The sequence below is a fragment of the Scyliorhinus canicula genome, chromosome 5 (genome assembly GCF_902713615.1).
Source record: "Scyliorhinus canicula chromosome 5, sScyCan1.1, whole genome shotgun sequence".
NCBI lineage: Eukaryota > Metazoa > Chordata > Chondrichthyes > Carcharhiniformes > Scyliorhinidae > Scyliorhinus > Scyliorhinus canicula.
In genome coordinates, this window is record NC_052150.1 from 155126696 (window position 1) to 155148084 (window position 21389).

General features: G+C 42.5%; 1 protein-coding gene across 8 annotated transcripts in view; it reads left to right on the forward strand.

Moving 5' to 3' along the window:
• kat2b (K(lysine) acetyltransferase 2B) overlaps nt 1-21389 on the forward strand; it is a 180547-nt gene that overhangs the window by 122503 nt on the left and 36655 nt on the right. For all 8 annotated transcript variants that reach the window (XM_038797856.1, XM_038797854.1, XM_038797850.1 and 5 more), the window contains 3 exons: nt 2229-2318; nt 7688-7869; nt 17667-17858. In XM_038797856.1, coding sequence (XP_038653784.1) covers nt 2229-2318; nt 7688-7869; nt 17667-17858 — 464 coding nt within the window. The remainder of the gene's footprint in view (nt 1-2228; nt 2319-7687; nt 7870-17666; nt 17859-21389) is intronic.

Sequence of the window (21389 nt, forward strand, 5' to 3'; positions counted from 1 at the left end):
GAGCCAGCCCTTTAAATGGGCCACACTGTCACAATTGACAATCTTCATTAGAGACTTCTTTGCATCTGAGCAGCTTGTACCTAATTTTAAGAGTCTGAGATGTCTTATAATTGCTTTTCCTAGGGCAGCATGGTGGCGCAGTGGATAGCACTGCTGCCTCACGGCACCGAACTCCCAGGTTCAATCCCAGCTCTGGGTCACTGTCTGTGTGGAGTTTGCACATTCTCCCCGTGCTTGCGTGGGTTTCACCCCCCACAACCCACAGATGTGCAGGGTAGGTGGATTGACCATGCTAAATTGCCCCCTTAATTGGAAAAAATTAATTGGGTTCTCTAAATTTAAAAAAATATTGCTTTTCCTGAGCTTCTTGGCCAATTTGTGCTTTCAGCTGTGGCCTATAGGTATGTATGGCAGGTAACCATATTCTCTGTACTGTCTTTTGTTTTGGATCCTTTTTAATCAGCATCTTTCAGTTTAATTTTTTTTTTAATGATTTTGATTTCACTGTAGTTATTCTGGATGTATTCTGAAGCTCCAGTGTGGCAACATTTGTCGCCCACCTTTAAAATGTTATAGATGAGCGCCTTTAAAATACTTACTTCAAAATTTTTATTAATTTTCAAAATGTTTTGTCTCTGCTGGCATCCTTATTTACTCTTGATCTTTTTCCCTGCTGAGGTGGGCCGTGTACGCGTGACTGTTGCCATACATATTGCCAACACAATCTGGGGACAGTTTTCACTTTCCCAGTTGATGAGTTGAACCGTACCGAAATTAAAATGTCTTTCTACGTCGGGTGTGAGATAGTGAAGGTTGAAAAAAGGAGAGAAGATTGGTGTTGAAGTAATTGGGGGTGAGAATGTCAATATTAGAACATACAGTGTAGAAGGAGGCAATTCGGCCCATTGAGTCTGCACCGATCCACTTCCACCCAATCCCTGTAACCCAATAACCCCTCCTAACCTTTTTGATCACTAAGGGCAATTTATCATGGACAATCCACCTAACCTGTATGTCTTTGGACTGTGGGCCCATACCTTGAAGAAGTTGAAGAAGTGGGCACAGAGAAGCATGTTCAGGAGGAAACAAACAGCAAAGATTGGTGGGAAATGGATGGGTTAAAGGATGGAACAGATAAAGTGTATATATTTTTTCAACTAGTTTGCATTATAAATATATTTATATAATTAGCTTGAATATGTTGAATAATTTATGTTTTTTTTTCAAAATCTGACTAAAATAATTAAATTTGAATTGACTCAGTAATGTATTTTAAGTTGTATAAAGGGCAGCACGGTAGCACAGTGGTTAGCACAATTGCTTCACAGCTCCAGGGTCCCAGGTTCGATTCCCGGCTTCGGTCACTATCCGTGTGTAGTCTGTACGTTCTCCCCGTGTCTGCGTGGGTTTCCTCCGGGTGCTCCGGATTCCTTCCACAGTCCAAAGATATGCAGGTTAGGTGGATTGGTCTTGCTAAATTGCCCTTAGTGTTGGGTGGGGTTACTGAGTTATGGGGATAGGGTGGAGGTGTGGGCTTGGGTGGGGTGCTCTTTCCAAGAGCCGGTGCAGACACGATGCGCCGAATGGCCTCCTTCTGCATTGTAAATTCTATGATTCAAAGGACAAAAAATGAGGTTCAGCACTATTTCATATTTAAATTAAGTGTGGCATGAAGTAAGAGTCCAGTTCCTACAGGACTGTGTATTCCCCTGGCATACTGTGAGCAGGATTACAGAAGACCAGCAGGATATAAAAAGTATATATAAATTCTACTTCAGTTCCTGCAAACAGTTTTACTATTACAACCCTTTTTATTAAAATATGTTTTCAGTTTCATGTCAGACATGCTTGCTCTGCATAGCCTGAGATAAAACCAGAGGTCTTTCTAGTCTATATGGTTCAGTACCACTACACCAAGTGCATTTATCAACTGAATAATTAGATATGCCCAGAACTGCCTAGTTTTAATTATTTTTTTCAGTGGAATTTACTATTGCATACAGTTCTGTTGTTAAATATTTTTGCATCCTGTTAAAATCTGCAGTGGTTCCTCCTTTATTTGCTTTCCATTCTTGCTGTAGCCTGGCCTTTTTATCATATTTCTCCAGGAAGTTTGTCATTCTCTCTGACCCTAAATGCACCCTCTAAGTTTGGAAGCTATCTTCATTCCATTTTATGTTTTATTTTCCCTCCCTGGACTCATGATGTGTTTTCAATTCCATTCACAGCTTTTGAGAAAATGTATTTTACAAATGGGTAACCCTGTGGTGGAAGGACCATTAGGAAGTCCTCCTTTTGAGAAACCCAGCATTGAACAGGTAAAGTGAGAGAAGTTTGCAATCTGCAGATTAAGCTTTAGACGTTGGGATTGTGAAAATAATTTGATCCTAAAACAACAGTACGCCCAAAACAAAAATTGGGGGTGGGAGCGAATTATCCTGCTGAGATTCAGTCCGTGAAAATGTAACCAGGTTGGGAGTGCAGAGTCGGGCCATTTCCCAGCTCTGCAAATCCGACATGGGAGAAAGTGGCCTGGAAGGTCAGATTGCTGTTCCAGGGTGGCGGGTTCCCTGGGAATCGGGCCAAGCAACTCTGGAACAAGTGTGAAGAATGCTGGTTATTCAGACAATCTGGGTGGAAAACCAACTCATGCACCCACCCATACCCAATGGCCCCTCCATAACAACCACTGGCCCTCATATCCTCCATGTCAACCTATGTGAGTGGCCCCTCACACTCTCTATGCCAAACTATGCCCCTTTGTCCATCTCCTTGGCCTCTCTTCCCAATCTATGCCCCTCTGCTCATCCCCCATGGTTTCTCATCCCCTCCATGCCAATACATGCACCCCCACCCACCACTCTTTTCCCTTACCATGCCAGCTCACCCAGAACCCATCTAGAACAGACCTCAGGATGCATGCTGAGAATAAATAAAATAATCTTCCAAGTGTCTGTCGCAGACTTTATTTTTGTTTTAAATCACTCCCATTCATGAAAAGTTTTCAAGAGTCCATAACCACTTGGAGTTAGAACAAAGAACAAAGAAAAAGTACAGCACAGGAACAGGCCCTTCGGCCCTCACAGCCTGTGCCGACCATGCTGCCCGTCTAAACTAAAACTTCTACACTTCCTGGGTCCTTATCCCTCTATTCCCATCCTATTCATGTGTTTGCCTCTACCCTGGGAAAAAGTCTCTGACTATCCACTCTGCCTATGCTCCTCATAATTTGTCAATCAAACTCTGAAATTGCAGATATCTTGTTATATAGTCTTACAATAAAGAAGAAGCCCTTCGGCCCATCGAGTTTGCACTGACAAAACTACACTAAATCTACACTAATCCCACTTTCCAGAACTTGGCCCATATCTTTAAATGTTATGACATGTCAAGTGCTAATCCATGTACTTTGTAAAGGTTGTGACCTCTACTACCCTCCCAGGCAGTGCATTCAGACTCCCATCACCCTCTAGGTGAAATACTTTTTCCTCAAATCCCCTCTAAACCTCTTCCCCTGACCTTAAAATTATGCTCCCTCGTTATTCACCCTACAACTCTGAGGAACAGCTGCTTCCTATCCACCCTGCCCATACCCCTCAATCAGGCCCACTCAGCCTTTTCTGCTCTGGAGAAATCAACGTGAGCCTGTTCAGCCCCTCTTCAAAGCTCAAATGCTCCATCCCAGTCAACATCCTGGTGAACCTGCTCTACACCCTCTCCAGTGCAATCACAACCTCCCTACAGTGAGGTGACCAGAACTGCACACAGTACTCCAGCTGTGGCCTAACCAAAGTTTTCTACAGCTCCAACATGACCTCCCTGCTCTTATAATCTTTACCACGATTGATGACGGCCAGTGTCCCATACGCCTTCTCAACTACTCTATTACCCTGTCCTGCTGCCTTCAGGGATCTGTAGACAAGTGCCTCAAGATCCTTCTGTTTCTCTGCGATTCCTAGTGTCTTCACATTAATTGAGTACTCCTTGCTTTGTTATTCCTTCCAAAGTTCATCATCTTGCATTTTTCAGGGTTAAATTCCACCTGCCACTGATCTGCCCAGCTGACCAACCCGTCTATATCTTCCTGCAACCAAGACCTTTTTCCTCACTATTAGGGAGGCAGTGGCGCAGTGGTATTGTCATTGCACTAATAATCCAGAGACCCTGGGAAATGCTCCGCAGACCTGGGTTCACATCCCACCAGGGCAGGTAGTGAAATTCTAATTCAATAAAAATCTGTGATCAAAAGTCTAATGGTGACCATGAAACCATTGTTGATTGTCGTAAAAACCCGTCTGGTTCACTGATGTCCTTTAGGGGAAGGAAATCTCTCATCCTTACCTGCCTTGCCTACATGTGACTCCAGAACCACAGCAATGTGCTTAACTCTTAAAGCCCTCAGGGATGGGCAATAAATGCTGACCCAGTCAGCGACGCCCACATCCCATGAACGAATAAAGAGGAAAAAAAAATTAATCACTCTGCCAATCTTCATATCACTGCAACCTTACTTATCACCCCCCGAACATTCTCATCTATATCATTTTATATACCACTGGCCTCCAGTCACACAAACAGCCTTCTACCACCACCCTCTATCTCCTACCACTAACCCTTTGACTCAAACTTGCCAAATTATCTTGGATGCCATATGCTCACACCTTCTTTATCATCTCCCATGTGAGACCTTGTCAAAGGTTTTTCTGAAATCCATATAAATTACATCAACTGCTGTATCCTTGACGACACAACCGATCACCTCCTCAAAAAATTCAATCGAATGTGTTAGGCATGACCTTCCTCTGACAAAGCCACGCTGACTATCCTTAATCAAACCTTGCCTCTCCAAGTGGTGATTCTCTCCTTCAGAATTTTCTCCAATAGTTTCCCCACCACCGATGTGAGACTCACTGGTTTGTAATTCCCTGGTTTAACTCTACCACCCTTCTTGAAAAGTGGAACCACATTAGCTGTCCTCCAACCCTCTGGCACCTCCCTTGTAGCCAGAGAGGAATTGAAAATTTGGGTCAGAGCTCCTGTAATTTCCTCTGTTGTCTCCCCTCAGCAATCTGGGACACAACTCATCTAGCACTGGGGATTTGTCCACTTTTAAGCCTGCCAAAACCTCCAGTACCTCCTCACTCCCTATGTTAAACTTTTCAAGAACCTCCCCGTCCCTCTCCCCGAATTCTGGACCTACATCCTCCTTCTCCTGAGTGATGTCAGATGTGAAGTACTCATTTAACACGTTTAGCAATGTCCTCCGGCTCCATGCATAGATGGCCCCTTTGGTCCACAATGTGCCCTACTCTTTCCCTGGTTATCCTCTTCCCCTTCATATACTTAAAGAATACCTTTGGATTCTCCCAAATCCTAACCACTCCCTCTTTACTCTCCTAATTGCTTTCTTAAGTCTCCCCCTGCACATTCTATACTGCACTAAGGCCTCCTCTGATTTATTCCCTTTGTACCACTAAAAGCCTCTCTTTCTTATCCAGTCCTGAATATTCTGAGACATCCAGGGTTCTCTGGACTTGTTGATCCTACATTTCACCCTAAAGGGAACATGTTGGGTCTGTACTGTCCCCATTTTCTATTTGAACTCCACCCCACCCCCACTGCTGTCCTGTAGATTTTCCAACAAGAAACTGTTCCCAGTTTACTTTGGCCAGATCCCGTCTTATTTTAATGAAATCTGACTTCCCCCATTCCCAAACTGTTTTTTTTGCAGACCATTTTTTCCATTTCCATAACACTTAAATTGTACTGTGATGTGGTCGCTATCAGGAAAGCGCTCCCCCCGCTGCCATCTTGAATACCTGCCGGCTTTGTTCCCCAGAATTAGATCCAGACAGCGCCGTCCCTTGTTGGACCTTCTATGATAACAATCAGTTGTGGGATCAGTCCTGCAACTAATCCAGAGAAGGTAACCTTCAGGCCCATGTCCACAGACAGAGTGAAATAGCAAGCAACCATTTTCCTTTAACACTTCAGACAGTTTTTTCAGGGTTAAAGGGCAGGAGTTTTAATTGACTTGACAGGTCCCTTTGACAGTTTATCTTGGCACTTTTGACAGTTGTTTTGACAGTGCCAATGAGCAGCTGTTCTGTAGAGCATATTCACTTTTTACATACACTCATCTTAGAAATGCCACAGAGCACCTGACCTCCCCAGGCTATTCAAACATGCCCACAAAGGTCAGACATGCTCCTACCAGATCTAATCTGCGCAGATTGGGTTTCAGACACTTCTCACACCAAAATCACATATGAGTGAAGGCAGAAGCTGATTTCTACGGGCCTCTGCAAAATGTGCATGCGTGAATCCAAACCTGGGCCCATTCCTGCTCCCACGAAAATGGTAAATGCCGTGTTCGGGTGCGAGTCTTGCAGAATTGGGCCTCTTTCACCATTTTCTCAACAATGGAGAGGCTTTCCGTCTGTGCATAGATCCAGGCCAATGATTCATGTATCTTTGGGCAGCAGGACATATGGGGAAGGGAATGATGTTTGACAGGCAGCAAATTGGAGTCGAATATTTTGAATGGACTGCGACAGTCGGGTATTCATCCTCTTGAATATGTTACAGCATTTACTTTGATTAGGGATTATTCATACCCCACTTCTATATTCATCGCTTTGCTCCATTTTGCTTGGTTTATTCAACATGTTCTTATAATTCAACATTTTAAGCCCTGATACACAGGTCTCCCTTATCCACCATGCTAGTGACCGTATCAAAAAATTTAATGTAATCAGACTTGACTCACTGTTCGCCAAATCATGCTGACACTCTTTGATCAGCTCATATTTGTTTGAGGTGCTTAGTCATTGTGATTACATTTGGGAATGAGGGATTACTTTTGTAGAGCCATTCCTCAGGAGATTAAATTGGTGGTGAAGAATTCATAATAGAGTAGGGTATAAAACATAAGTGGCCATAAAATGTGCACAATATTATACTTGTTTCAGAAATGTGGGGCTATGGTATTTATCTCAGATGGAACAATTGCCTGAACAGGTCATGAAGCATGATAAGTTTCTTTTTAAATTAAATCATTCTTCATTTTCTCTCACCTCCTTGTTCCTTTTATTAGTGAATGACACATGAGGTGGAGATTTGAATTTAAAAATTCACATGGGAAATAAATTTTATAATAGTGGTCTTAGTGACAGATGAAGATTCCAGAGTTTCTTTTGGCTGATGTTGGTGATCAAGGATTATTTATTACAGAACCTTCCCTCAAGGCTTGTAATTATTCTGCAGGATATTAGCATATAGGCATTAGAGTATTGGTCTGAAACATTTCCTCTGCTATTTTAGCAGATGCATTAACCCATTTATTTTAAGCTGATTAATACCTTGGCTAAAGCAATGGAGAGATGATTTTCAGATGAATAAGTTAACATTTGAACGCTCATTTTCCACAAGATCAAATAGATTGTTAGTTGACGTGGTTGGGAAAAGACTGGACTTTCCACATTGCTTGCATTCTTCTTTCTGAATGTATAGTATAGCTTTCTTTTATTGTCCTTTCTTTGACATCAGTTCCAGCATACAAAATTTATGCTGCTCTTTAATGCGAATTGACAAATAGAAGCAAATGTTGTGCCTTTAACTGACATGTTAACTGCATGCTATGAGGTTTTTTTAACATGCTATTTACATTTGCTCCTTTTTTATTTAGGGAGTCACTAACTTTGTACAGTACAAGTTTAGTCACCTTCCATCAAAGGAAAGGCAAACTATTTGTGAACTGTCCAAAATGTTTTTGAATCGAATCAACTACTGGCAGCTGGAAACACCCTCACAACGGAGACTTCGGTCACCAAATGATGATGGTGCTGGATACAAGGTTAATTATACAAGGTATTAGATAGATCATGCACGGAGTGTGAAGCCCCTAAATGGTGTGAGACTTTATGTAGACCATGCTTCAACTTTTAATTCTTTAAAAGCTCTCATGGCTTTATTTTTGTTGCAACTGTTCTTTGGTTACAACACAATGACATACATTTGTAGTGGGGCGTACATTATATCATTGACATGGAATATCTGAGTAAGATTTACTGAGTGAGATATGTTGGTGATGATCCTAAAGACTAGCTGAAGTCAAAGATTATGAACGGATATGAAGGGATGAATATATCTTCTTACAAATTTTACTTTCATTCAGTTAACGAAGGCTGGGATTTCCATAATTTTAATGGTGTGGAGGTAGTGAAACTGCTTGGACTGAACAAATTAGGAGTGCAGTGGTGTTAAAATGTATTGTTGTGGCTGCTTGGTGATGAGGTAACTTTTCAATATGACAAGGCTGGGGGCATGGCCTGCACCAAGTTCAATTATATATGAACATATAACTATCGGGTTGAGGAACAGAGATACCAAACTTTAGTTCATCTGCTCTTTGTAAACGGAAGGGAATGAAATGAAAATTTTTGATGGATTAAATTCCTTGTTGGATTATTTATAGCGTATAAACATGTATGGACTGGATTACAGAATAACAGACTAAACGGCCACAAAGTGTTATAATAATCTTTATTGTCACAAGTAGGCTTACATTAACACTGTAATGAAATTACTATGAAAAGTCCCTAGTCGCCACATTGCAGCACCTATTCAGGTACCATGAGGGAGAATTCAGAATGTCCAATTTGCCGAACAGCACGTCTTTCGGGACTAAACCGGAGCATCTGGAGGAAACCCACGCAGTCACGGGGACAACGTGCAGACTCCACATAGACAGTGACCCAAGCCGGGAATCGAACCTGGGACCCTGGCGCTGTTAAGCCATAGTGCTAACCACTATGCTACTGTGCTGCCCGTTAGCACTCCCCCATTACAAAACTACTCTTGAGCAGGAACATCAGTGGCAGTCATAATGCTTTCTTTTTAACATAATCCTTTGTTCATCTTATTTCAAGGTGAAAGCAGATAGCAAGGATGGCAACTCAGAGACCACCAATGTATTTAGCCTGGCTAACGAAACCTTAACATGAGCAATGGACAAAAGTAGAATGCAGGTCCACAAGGCCCATCTGTGCTTCATTGCTTTATTTTTCAGGGGAGTGAAGTTTGGAGCATCTTTAAGATCCAAGCCTTCTTGTAGTTACCTTACATAACCACACCTCCACTTTAGTTGCTGCAGCCCTTTAGTAGTCTGCCAGAACAATGAATCTCATTCTCATTGTGCATTTTCTCAGCTCAATGCAAGAGCTAGATTTACATAGGATGAATGATTAATCTAGAGCTGAAAATTCAGTGGCGTTGGTGGATTACCCACAATCATTGTTCCTACCGAGGGTGCATATAAAATGGAAAACCCGTCCATAAGCAAGAAAATAAGCAAATCATAGGATGATAAACAGAATTTGCCCATCAAAACTCAATACTCTATACAACATTATGGTACGGTTAATGTTTTGCCGTTACAACTTTGCCTCCCCAGTTATTCAATATGACTTTTCTAGATTTACTTCTCACTGATCTCACATTTATGTCCTCTTGTTCCATTTTCTGAAATCATAAAAAATGAGGATACTGTCTTAGAATAAAGAGCCTTAATATAATTTGGACTTTGAGACAAGCTGATATTCGTCTGAGGGTCCTTTAAAATATGGTGTAATGTGAGCACCCTGCTTACGTCTTTAATAGCGCACTGAAGTCACTTTAGTAATAGGTGAGATACTCAAAGCTATAACTAGAGATGTCCTATATGACCACTTAAATAGAAAAAGCCATACTTGGGACACCGAACACAGCTTTCAGGAAAAAAGGTTGTGCCTGATAAATTTGAATGCATTTTTTGAAGAAGTCACTTGTGGGTAACTTGTGAGATTACCTACTAGGACTTTAAGAAAACTTTTGATAAGGTGCGTCTAGAGAGACTACTATACAAGTTAGAATTTAGTGGGATTAGTGATAATTTTTTGCAGTGGATTTCGAATTGGATGAATAACTGTACGCAGAAAGTTATTGTCAATGTATTTGTATCTGCTTAGAGACCATTCGCCAAGAAACCCTGCAGGAATAGTTGGTGGGATTATTACTACGTATTTTTTTGTTGATTACCTAGACGTAGATATTGGGCAGGAACGATAACGGGGGGAATGTAGGCATTGGAGGGGAAATTTACGCGTGACATCAGTATATATGCTCATGTTAGGATTGTTAAGAATTCTTGACTACCCTAAAATTATCTCAAAATTTTGGAGGAATGAGCCTGTGTTTCAGAAACGATATGTAACTTAGTAAAGGGTATTCTAATGCTAGGTTTATGCTAAATATATATAGGCCCTGAAGGGAACAAAATTGAAACCAGATGAAAGAGTGAGATCTAGATGTTCCATCACTCAGTAAAGCTTTGTGAGAAATGCCATGAAGTTATAGCTAAAGCGAACAGGGTTTTAGGGTGTATTCACAGCACAATTCACTAAAAAGCTAACCATACCATTTTGTCCTTGTATCAAGCCCTGTTTTAGGTATCAGCAAAATGGAGTCTTTGCATTATACGGATATTGAGGCAATTGAAAGGGGGCAGAGGAAAATGACAGATTAATTCCTAGTTTAAAACTCCTTAGCTAACCAGGGGCTTAAAGAGCTGGGTCACAGAACGGTTGCACCAGAAAAGGAGGTCACTTAGCCCATCGTGTGTGCACTGGCCTTATGAAGGAGCAGTTTATCCAGTGCCACTGCCCAATCTTCTCCTTGTAGCCAAGAGCATTCTTCCTTTTCAGATAATAATCCAAATTCCTCTTCAGTGCTTTAATTGAATCTGCCTTCACCACACTCTCGGGCAGTGTATTCCAAATCCTAGCCACGTGTTGCATGAAAAACGGTTTCCTTATGTCTCCAATGCTTCTTTTGACAATTACCTTAAATCTGTGCCCCCATGGACTCGATCATTTCATCAATGGGAACAGTTTCTCCCTGTCCCTACCTCTTATGATTTTGTATGCCTTTATCTAATCTCCTGTCAACCTTCTCATCTCCAAGGGAAACTGTTCCATCCTCTCCAAATCTATCTGCATAAATAAAGTTCCTCATCTCTAGATTTTTGTGTATCTTTTCTGCACTCTCCCCAAGGCCTTTAGATCTTACCGAAACCATGATGCCCAGAATACTCCAGTTGTGGTCTAACTAGTGTTGTATACAAATTTAACATAACCTCCTTGCTTTTGTGCTCTGTGTCCCTGTCAATAAAGCCGAGAATTCTGTATGCTTTATTAGCCACTCTCTCAACTTGTCTTAGCACCTTCAATGACTTATGAACATATATACCCAGGTTCCTTTGCTGCTGTACCCTCTTTAGCATTGTACCCTTTACTTCTCTTATCTCGTTGCGTTCTTCGCACCAAAACAAATCATTTCCCATTTTTCTGCACTAAGTATATATATGTCTGTGTACTTTAGAAAAGGTTAGGCTTGGGAAAAATTTGATAGAGACTTTTAATATAGCGAAGGGCCTATATTATGATCATTCATTCAGGTGTGCTCTGTCTGAGGACTCATTGTCAGATAATGCTCATCTTGAGCCACTTCCTAGGCTATTTGTCAATGATGGTTTGTCATTGCCTTCCAAAGTCAGGGGCAAGCGAGGAGGCATACAGTAGCAAGATGGGCAAATGTGTGACTGCTGCAATTTCATGTATAATATAATACATTCTTGGAAAAAAAACCTAAAACTATACATAATGGAAAGATGCTAAAGGTACGGATGAATAGCAAGAGCCAAGTGATACATGGAAGTGTTGAGTGCAGGTAGATAAAGCTGTGATAAGTTTTTATAAAAGAAAGACATTGAGTAGCAAAGCAGATAAGCTTAAATGTATACAAACCATTGGTTGGGTCAAATGGGATATTGTGATTGGTTTGGGGTGACCCACTATAGTAAGCCCATTAAAGTGATAGAGAGTGTACAGCATAGATTAACTGAGGATGAAGAGAGTTGTGATACTGGATCAGAGAAATTTCAGAGACATTGAATAGAGATTTTCAGAATGTTACGTGATTTTCATGGAATCAATTTAGAAAACATGGGCGTGATCGAATGGAAAGGCTTTGAAGCGTCATTTCAGGCGGAATTGGCTGGGATGTTTCTCTCCGACTGTCGGCGAGTTCCCCACTGCTATCTCATCACGTTTTTGTGGTCCCTGGGGAGTTTCTCTCTGGACTAGCCCACACATTTTCAACACTGGGCAGGCCAGGTCCTCAGAGAGCTGACTACCATTTTGAAAGGGTCTCCAAGTGAGATTGAGGGCTCCCCACACCACCCACCCAATGGCAATGTCACCCATAACACACATGGGCTTTACCCCACACCCCACAGGTGTAGACATCCCACTATGGGGTCGCTGAGCCCCCCCCCCCCCTTTTCAGGCATTCCTACGCCCACTTTCAACCCCTCCCCCATTTGGGACCCAACCCTTCACCCCCCCAACTTTCCAGAGGCTCCTTCATACCCGCCTTAACCCCCCCCCCACCTGTCATACCTCCCTGACCCCTCCTTTCATGGGCATGGCCGCCCTCACGCCTCAGCCCTTGGCAGTGTCACCCTGCCGCTCAGGCACCATGGTGTCAGTGCTAAGGTACCTGGGTGCAAGAGGGAGAGCCAGGGTGCCACCCTGCCCTATCTCTGACCACCCAGGTGTCTCAAATCGCCTGGGAGCTGAGTCCACAAAAGATCAGCCATGATCTCATTGAATGGCAGAGCAGGCTCGAAGGGCCAGATGGCCTACTCCTGCTCCTAGTTCTTATATTCTTATGGGAGACCTGACCCAGGTGCCGTGATGCCTAGGCCACTATTGTGTGACCAGTGCTAATCAGCACCCGTGTGGCCTCTCACTGGGGAGCCGGTTAAATCATGCAAGGCCGTTAGATTGAACTTCCATATCGCTAATGAGACAGAGATTGCCCTTAATTGGTCTCAATTAGGTTCACACCAGAACGTGAGTGGGCTAGTTAGATTGCAAACCGCTCAGCGCCCCGATTTAAGCCTCTCCCACAATCTAACCAGCCCGCACGGATCCTCAGCGGGCGCACACGGCCATTACATCGCACTCCTTATCTACTGTAGAGGGGCATAATTTGGTCATTACTTTTTTGTTAAAGGCACAAGAGAGAGGCGGCACATTGCGCAGTCGTTAGCACTGCTGCCTACGGCACTGAAGACCCGGGTTCGCATCCCGGCCCTGGGTCACTGTCCGTGTGGAATTTGCACATTCTCCCTGTGTCTGCATGGGTTTCACCCCCACAACCCAAAGCTGTGCAGGTTAGGTGGATTGGCCATGCTAAATTGTCCCTTAATTGGAAAAAAAATAATTGGGTACTGTAAATTTTAAAAAGTAAAAAGAAGTTAAAGACACAAGAGAGGTGAGGAAATGTTTTCATACAGAGTGTTGTTGCATGGATTGCTTTTCCACTGGAATGGTTGAGACAGAGTTTATTTCTTTTTAGAGTGATATTTTGAATAATTAAAATAGAGCGTTGCAAGGCTTTAGGGAGAATTCGGGGAAGGGTGTTAATTCTGGATTGCTGTGGTAAAGAAACAGTATATACACAATGGGTTAAACATAAGAAAAAGGAGCAAGAGTAGGTCATGCGAGCCTCCTCCACCATTCAGTAAGTCTTAAAGACCAGCACGTGGGAATGGGAAGACATGATTACCAGCATGAATGCAACCTCATAACGCCAGCATATGAAGCAGTGCACGAACCAGTTTAAAAATCCATAACAATCTTCTATTTAAGCAATGTGAAAAGCATGTATATGACAATTAAAACTACCGAGCCCTCATACTGCCATCAAGCAATTTCAAATCTTACAAAGAATATCCACAGGATGCTTTTTACACCCCAGCCTTCACCTGGAAGTGTTTCTTTCCTAACATTGTACATGCATTTAACCCTAATGAGCATTTCCATTTACTATAGCTGAATGTTGCATCACACCTAATATGGACTGCTTCCTGACACTGATATTATTTCATGCCATCTTAACAATTGGAATGTCTCACTTCTTTTACTCTGCTTGCAGGAGAAGAGAGTCCATAACAGTTGAGTGAAAACAGTTACAGGGGGAGGCCCCCCTAACTTTAAACCTCAAATCCTATATGAGGAAGAAACTCTTGAAATCCTGTGAAGGGAGGCCATAGAAGGTGATGGGATAGAAAGTAGGAGGTTTTCTGCATCTTTGCGTTTGTTCTAAACTTCTTCTTCTATCTTATCCTATTCTTTAATTCACTTACATCTGCCATTATTCATGTCATTCTTATTAAAAGCTAATGTGAAGGCAACTCATCAGGATACATTGGAATCTGTCTTCCACCCTCTCTTTCTCTCGGTGCCCCACGGAAAGGTGAGCCAGAACTCACTACATGCAGGCCCACCAGTACTTCACAGAACATACTATTGCTCCCTCTTACCCTCTAAATGACCAGCTCAGATCCAGGGAATTTAGAGAATGAGCTTGAGGTGATGCACTGCACGAGACAGCACAAATGAACAGGAACAAGAGCCAGTGATGTTGGTAGCAAAGATAGAGGAACCTGCTGCCCAGAGAACCAATTAGTGTCTGTCTTAGCTGCTGAGCCAGAGTTCAAGGGGCCAGTTTTAGAAGAAGAATGATTTCTGAGAATTGAGCGTTGCAACAGACATTAGGGACCATGACAAGTAATATCTTATTGATGGTAACTCAGTTGGAGTGGTCTAATAATTGCACGTGTGCAGCCTTGCATGATAATTTTGCATCACTGCCATCCATTTTTGAATTCCAGAGATATTTGCAGCAGATTTCTCACCATACCAGAGATCTTTGGGGCAGTTAGGGCTTATTCCATGGATGCTCAGGCCACAGATCTAGAGTCTAGGATAGAAAATAGATTGGGCAATCTCTTCCACTTTTTCAGAGGCTTGCAAATTGTCTAAAAAAACGTGAGGCAGGGCTTCCTTATCTCATTTGTGCCATTAGATCTGCTGTCATGGCCAACAGTAGCCATGGGGTTACGATATTCAGTATTAAGAGCATGGCTGGCACAAATTATGATCCTGTTCCTCGGGATAACTTATCTGAACCACCCTTACAGCCCGCTCTGATACTTGAACAGGTGCCAGAAAAAACTTAGAAGCTGGCTGCTCAAATGGTGCAATAATATGGTTATGTTGCTTGACTAATAATATAGTGGCCTAAAACCTTACAGAGTACTTTGACTTCAGTTCCCACTATGACAGTATGAGCAATTGACTAAAATTTTTTAAATCTGGAAATGAAATGCTTGACCTTGAAGCTGCTAGATTGTTGGACAAATGTATCTGCTCATTAATGTCTTTTAGGGAATAAAGCCGTTGCCTCTTATCCGGTCTAGCCTGTGTGTGACTCCTGTCGCACACCAACATGGTAGATACTTAACTGCCATCTGGGAACCTACTCTGTTATATCAAAACCACTAAAAGGCCACCGTCAAGCAACTGGGGCTGGTCAATAAATGCTGGCAACAACCTCAACCTCAAGAATTTATTAAAATAAATTTGGTAGTTGAAGTGTTGCAACATGCAGCTTGCCCCTCTCAGGAATTCTGTTAATGGGATGTGAGGGTTAGCACAACCTCAAGTGTCTCCCATACACGTAACAGCCAACCTAGTCAAAAGCACTGCCACCGAGGTTTAACAGTACATATATCATGTACTACTACAAAGAGGAAGTGAACATTGAACACTCGCTCAATATGTTCAGCTGTATTTGTCCAGATCGATCCAGGTATTTGAAGTGCTGCTTCAAAAGGCAAATTGTGTGCTTGATAATTACTCTGGTCCATGCCAGCTCTTTATTTCATCCTGTGCACAACTGGTGCCTGAGATACTGCAAAATTTCCATCATCTAGGATCCACCCTTAAATTTGTTTTTGTATATCAAATGAAATGAAAATCACTTATTGTCATGAGTAGGCTTCAATGAAGTTACTGTGAAAAGCCCCTAGTCGCCACATTCCGGCGCCTGTTTGGGGAGGCTGGTATGGGAATTGAACCGTGCTGCTGGCCTGCCTTGGTCTGCTTTAAAAGCCAACGATTTAGCCCAGTGTGCTAAACCAGCCTCTTGATATTGATGAGGTGACAGATTCCCTGAAAACTCTTGACAGCTGACTGGAAAGTGAGCATTAACTTGCATAATCTAGTGTAATGGTTGAAAATGAGCAGAACACAAGAGTGGAATCCTTTCTATTCATTCAGGTAATTGTATGCTGTTAGGGATTGGGAGGGCCACATAGGTGCAATCTGCAACCCATGAACCTTTATGAATCTTGCCAATTTATACAATGTCTTGGCCCTATCATACTGGTATTAACTTTGGTGAAGGAGGCGACCTCGCTCACTCAGGCAAACAAAACACTGGTCACTTGCATTATGCACTTACATATTTCAGACAGCTAAGTGCCTTGTTACCAGTGTCCGCATTGCAAGTCTGAAACGTTCCCTAACGATAAAGGCTAAGAGCTGTGGAGGAACTTTGCTACAGGTATGATTAGAGAATTCAATATAAGTCTGCCCTGGTGTTTTTGCAGCCTCTGCCCATCTTGGAAAAATGGAGGCATGTCCACCTCTGCCCATTGATTCTGCTACATGGCAAACAGTGGGTTGAATGCCACCCCTTTATTGGCTCCTCTTCTATGCCTCCCAAAAAATACAGATAAAGGAGAATTTCCTTGTGGGAGACATGGGATGGTTGCAACAGTTGAAGAAGAACGGCAGACCACACAGCAATTCAGAATTTTCAGGCTCTAAAGGAGATGTCTGAGAGACAGTCTTATGAGGGCACATCAGATAGTTAAAGGATTGGAAAAGGAAAACCCAAAAGATTGAAATTAAATTGCAAGTTTGGGATAAAGGACACAGATCTAAACTAATAAAAGGTAAATTCAGAACTGATATCAGAAATTTATTCTTCAGATGAAGAATGATAAATCCGTAGAATAACATTGCCAAGACAAAAACCCTAAAATCTTTTGAAAAACAATTAGATACTGAAACGGTGACATTCTGGATGGATAAATTTCAATGGACTTCCTCATCCACAATTTGTAAATTACTACAAAAACTCTTGGGTGGAAATTTACGGCCATTTTTGGGCGATGCGGGGGTGGAAAATGCCGCGATCCATTCAAAAGTCCATTGAAAAGTACCAGAAAATCCTGCTAGTGGGAGGGGCTGATAAAATTCCGCCCCGTAAGAACTTCAATGACGTTAGAAAAAAATATTGGAATTGTTCAGAAATGAACTTGGGTTGCAGCACAATCCCCAGTAAACAGGGAACCTCGTTTTATATGGGCTTTATGTTGCTTTCTGGAGGAAGAGTCCTGTCCTCAATAAATTCTATAGAATATATGATGGGGAAACAGATCCTTCAACCCAGCCATTCCATGCCTGTACTCATGCTCTACTCAAGCCATTTAAACTCCAGAAATGCACAAAATAGGCTGAGATCCAGAGTCGTTAACAATTTGTATATCAACCATATTGAATTCTACCTCTGGTTCAGATATAAAGTCACCACAAATGGATCTGCTCAGAAGAAATCTTGCTTTAACTATTTGTACATTGGAAGATGAGAATTGTATCTCCATTATACACAAACGTGAATGCAACTATAAGTCTGTTCATGCTTTTCAGATGGCTTTGTTACTGTAATGTCCCTCAATTCTGTGACAGTCTCCCGCGACATGAAACCACCCAGGTTTTTGGCAGGATGCTGCTTCGCTCTGTTTTTACTGTCATGAGGCGCCAGTTACTGGAGAAGTCCAGGCAGGAGAAAGATAAGCTACCTTTAGAAAAACAAACCTTGATCCTTACCCATTTTCCAAAGTAAGTATTTATTTTAAAGCTTGTACAGTCTCAATTCTTGAATGTTCTTCTATCATATTGTTTTATGTAGTCTGTGCATTTGAATTAGAATCTCTTGTTAAACAAAGTGATCTATTTAAATGATTGCATTAAGAAAATTTATCATATTAACTTTATGTCAATTGGATTTAGATAGTTTGCAATTTTATAAACATAAAAAGGAAATAAAGAACTAGCATTTGTAAAGTATTGTTCTTGGTCTTAGGATGCCCCAAAGCCCTTCATAGACAATGAGGTGCTTAGTGAAATGTAGTTATTGTGGTAAAGTGCAGGTTGGGTGGATGGGAGGAGAGAAAATGAACTGACATGTGCCCCAATATTTCTGGACCTGGGAGGATTTAAATCAAACTTAATTTGGCAGAGAGGTAGGATTTGCTACTGAAAGCATTTCAACCAATGGGCTGGATTTGTCCATTTCAAAAGAGATAGGATTAGCAGGATGACAACTTGCGACCAGATGTCTATAATTTCCACCTTTACTCAGACCAAGAGGAAGTACACCTGCATGAAAACAGGTGTACTTACTGAACCACAGGTGATAGTTGACTCAAAAGTAATTGATTGCCATTAGTGATATGGCAATGAACATTTCCAGCTACAGAAAATTTGTATTGTTTAGGGAGGAAATTTCAGAGCTTTGGATCTTGCAGAAACTAATATTCAATGATGGGTCAATGAATGGTGAGTGAGCATTGTAACCTAGAGATGACAGGAATTACATGGGGTGATTCAAATAAAAGAACTTGAGCAACAGGATTAGGAGTTTAAGCTTGAAGCTTTGGGGGATCAAGAACCAGGAATGATGGGACATTGCATGATAGGATATCAGAGGAGGAGTTGATGATGAGCTGAGGTTTATGGGAGATGGGCAATAAAGAATGGGAACTGGTCCAGCGAGCATTGTGTCTAAAGGTGACAAAGGCACCTGGATTTAGGTATAAAGAGCATAATTTCAAAGCTTGCCGATGACACAAAAGATTGGAAATACCTTAAGCAATGAGGAGAATAGTAGTCTTCACGAGGACACAGACTGGTGAACTGAGCAGACATATGACAGATGACATTTATCATAGAATTTACAATGCAGAAGGAGGCCATTCGGCCCATCGAGTCTGCACCAGCTCCTGGAAAGAGCACCCTACCCAAGGTGAACACCTCCACCCTATCCCCATAACCCAGTAACCCCACCCAACACTAAGGGCAATATTGGACACTAAGGGCAATTTATCATGGCCAATCCACCTAACCTGCACATCTTTGGACTGTGGGAGGAAACCGGAGCACCCGGAGGAAACCCACGCACACACGGGTAGGATGTGCAGACTCCGCACAGACAGTGACCCAAGCCGGAATCGAACCTGGGACCCTGGAGCGGTGAAACAATTGTACTATCCACAATGCTACCGTGCTGCCCCTTTAGTGTACATTTAGAACAAGAACAAAGAAAATTACAGCACAGGAACAGGCCCTTCGGCCCTCCCAGCCTGCGCCGATCCAGATCCTTTATCTAAACCTGTTGCCTATTTTCCAAGGTCTACTTCTCTCTGTTCCCCACCCGTTCATATATCTGTCCAGATGCATCTTAAATGATGCTATCATGCCCGCCTCTACCACCTCCGCTGGCAAAGCATTCCAGGCACCCACCACCCTCTGCGTAAAAAACTTTCCACACACATCTCCCTTAAACTTTTCCCCTCTCACTTTGAAATCGTGACCCCTTGTAATTGACACCCCTACTCTTGGAAAAAGCTTGTTGCTATCCACCCTGTCCATACCTCTCATAATTTTGGAGACCTCAATCAGGTCTCCCCTCAACCTCCGTCTTTCCAATGAAAACAATCCTAATCTACTCAACCTTTCTTCATAGCTAGCACCCTCCATACCAGGCAACATCCTGGTGAACCTCCTCTGCACCCTCTCTAAAGCATCCACATCCTTCTGGTAATGTGGCGACCAGAACTGCACGCAGTATTCCAAATGTGGCCTAACCAAAGTCCGATACAACTGTAACATGACCTGCCGACTCTTGTACTCAATACCCCGTCCGATGAAGGCAAGCATGCTGTATGCCTTCTTGGCCACTCTATCGACCTGTGTTGCCACCTTCAGGGTACAATGGACCTGAACTCCCAGATCTCTCTGTACATCAATTTTCCCCAGGACTCTTCCATTGACCATATAGTCTGCTCTTGAAATAGATCTTCCAAAATGCATCACCTCGCATTTGCCTGGATTGAACTCCATCTGCCATTTCTCTGCCCAACTCTCCAATCTAGCTATATTTTGCTGTATTCTCTGACAGGCCGCCTCGCTATCTGCAACTCCACCAATCTTAGTATCATCTGCAAACTTGCTCATCAGACCACTTATACCTTCGTCCAGATCATTTATGTATATCACAAACAACAGTGGTCCGAGCACGGATCCCTGTGGAACACCATTAGTCACCTTTCTCCATTTTGAGACACTCCCTTCCACCACTAGTCACTGTCTCCTGTTGCCCAGCCAGTTCTTTATCCATCTAGCTAGTACACCCTGAACCCCATATGACTTCACTTTTTCCATCAACCTGCCATGGGAAACTTTATCAAATGCTTTACTGAAGTCCATGTATATGACATCTACAGCCCTTCCCTCATCAATTAACTTTGTCACTTCCTCAAAGAATTCTATTAGATCTGTAAGACATGACCTTCCCTGCACAAAACCATGCTGCCTATCACTGAAAAGTCTATTTTCTTCCAAATGTGAATAGATCCTATCCCTCAGTATCTTCTCCAACAGTTTTCCTACCACTGACGTCAAGCTCATAGGTCTATAATTCGCTGGATTATCCCTACTACCCTTCTTAAACAAAGGGACAACATTAGCAATTCTCCAGTCCTCCAGGACCTCACCCGTGCTCAAGAATGCTGCAAAGATATCTGTTAAGGCCCCAGCTATTTCATCCCTCGCTTCCCTCAGTAACCTGGGATAGATCCCATCCGGTCCTGGGGATTTGTCTACCTTTATGCCTTTTAGAATACCCAAAACCTCCCCCTTCCTTATGCCGACATGACCTAGAGTATTTAAACATCCATCCCTAACCTCAACGTCCATCATGTCCCTCTCCTTGGTGAATACCGATGCAAAGTACTCATTAAGAAGCTCACTCATTTCCTCTGACTCCACGCATAAATTCCCTCTTTTGTCTTTGAGTGGGCCAATCCTTTCTCTAGTTACCCTCTTGCTCCTTATATACAAATAAAAGGCTTTGGGATTTTCCTTAACCCTGTTAGCCAAAGATATTTCATGACCACTTTTAGCCCTCTTTATTGCGCGTTTGAGATTTGTCCGACTTTCCCGATATTCCTCCATTGAGTCGCCTCGATCTTATGTATGCTTCCTTTTTCATCTTGGCTAGTCTCACAATTCCACCCGTCATCCATGGTTCCCTAATCTTGCCATTTCTATCTCTCATTTTCACAGGAACATGTCTGTCCTGCACTCTAA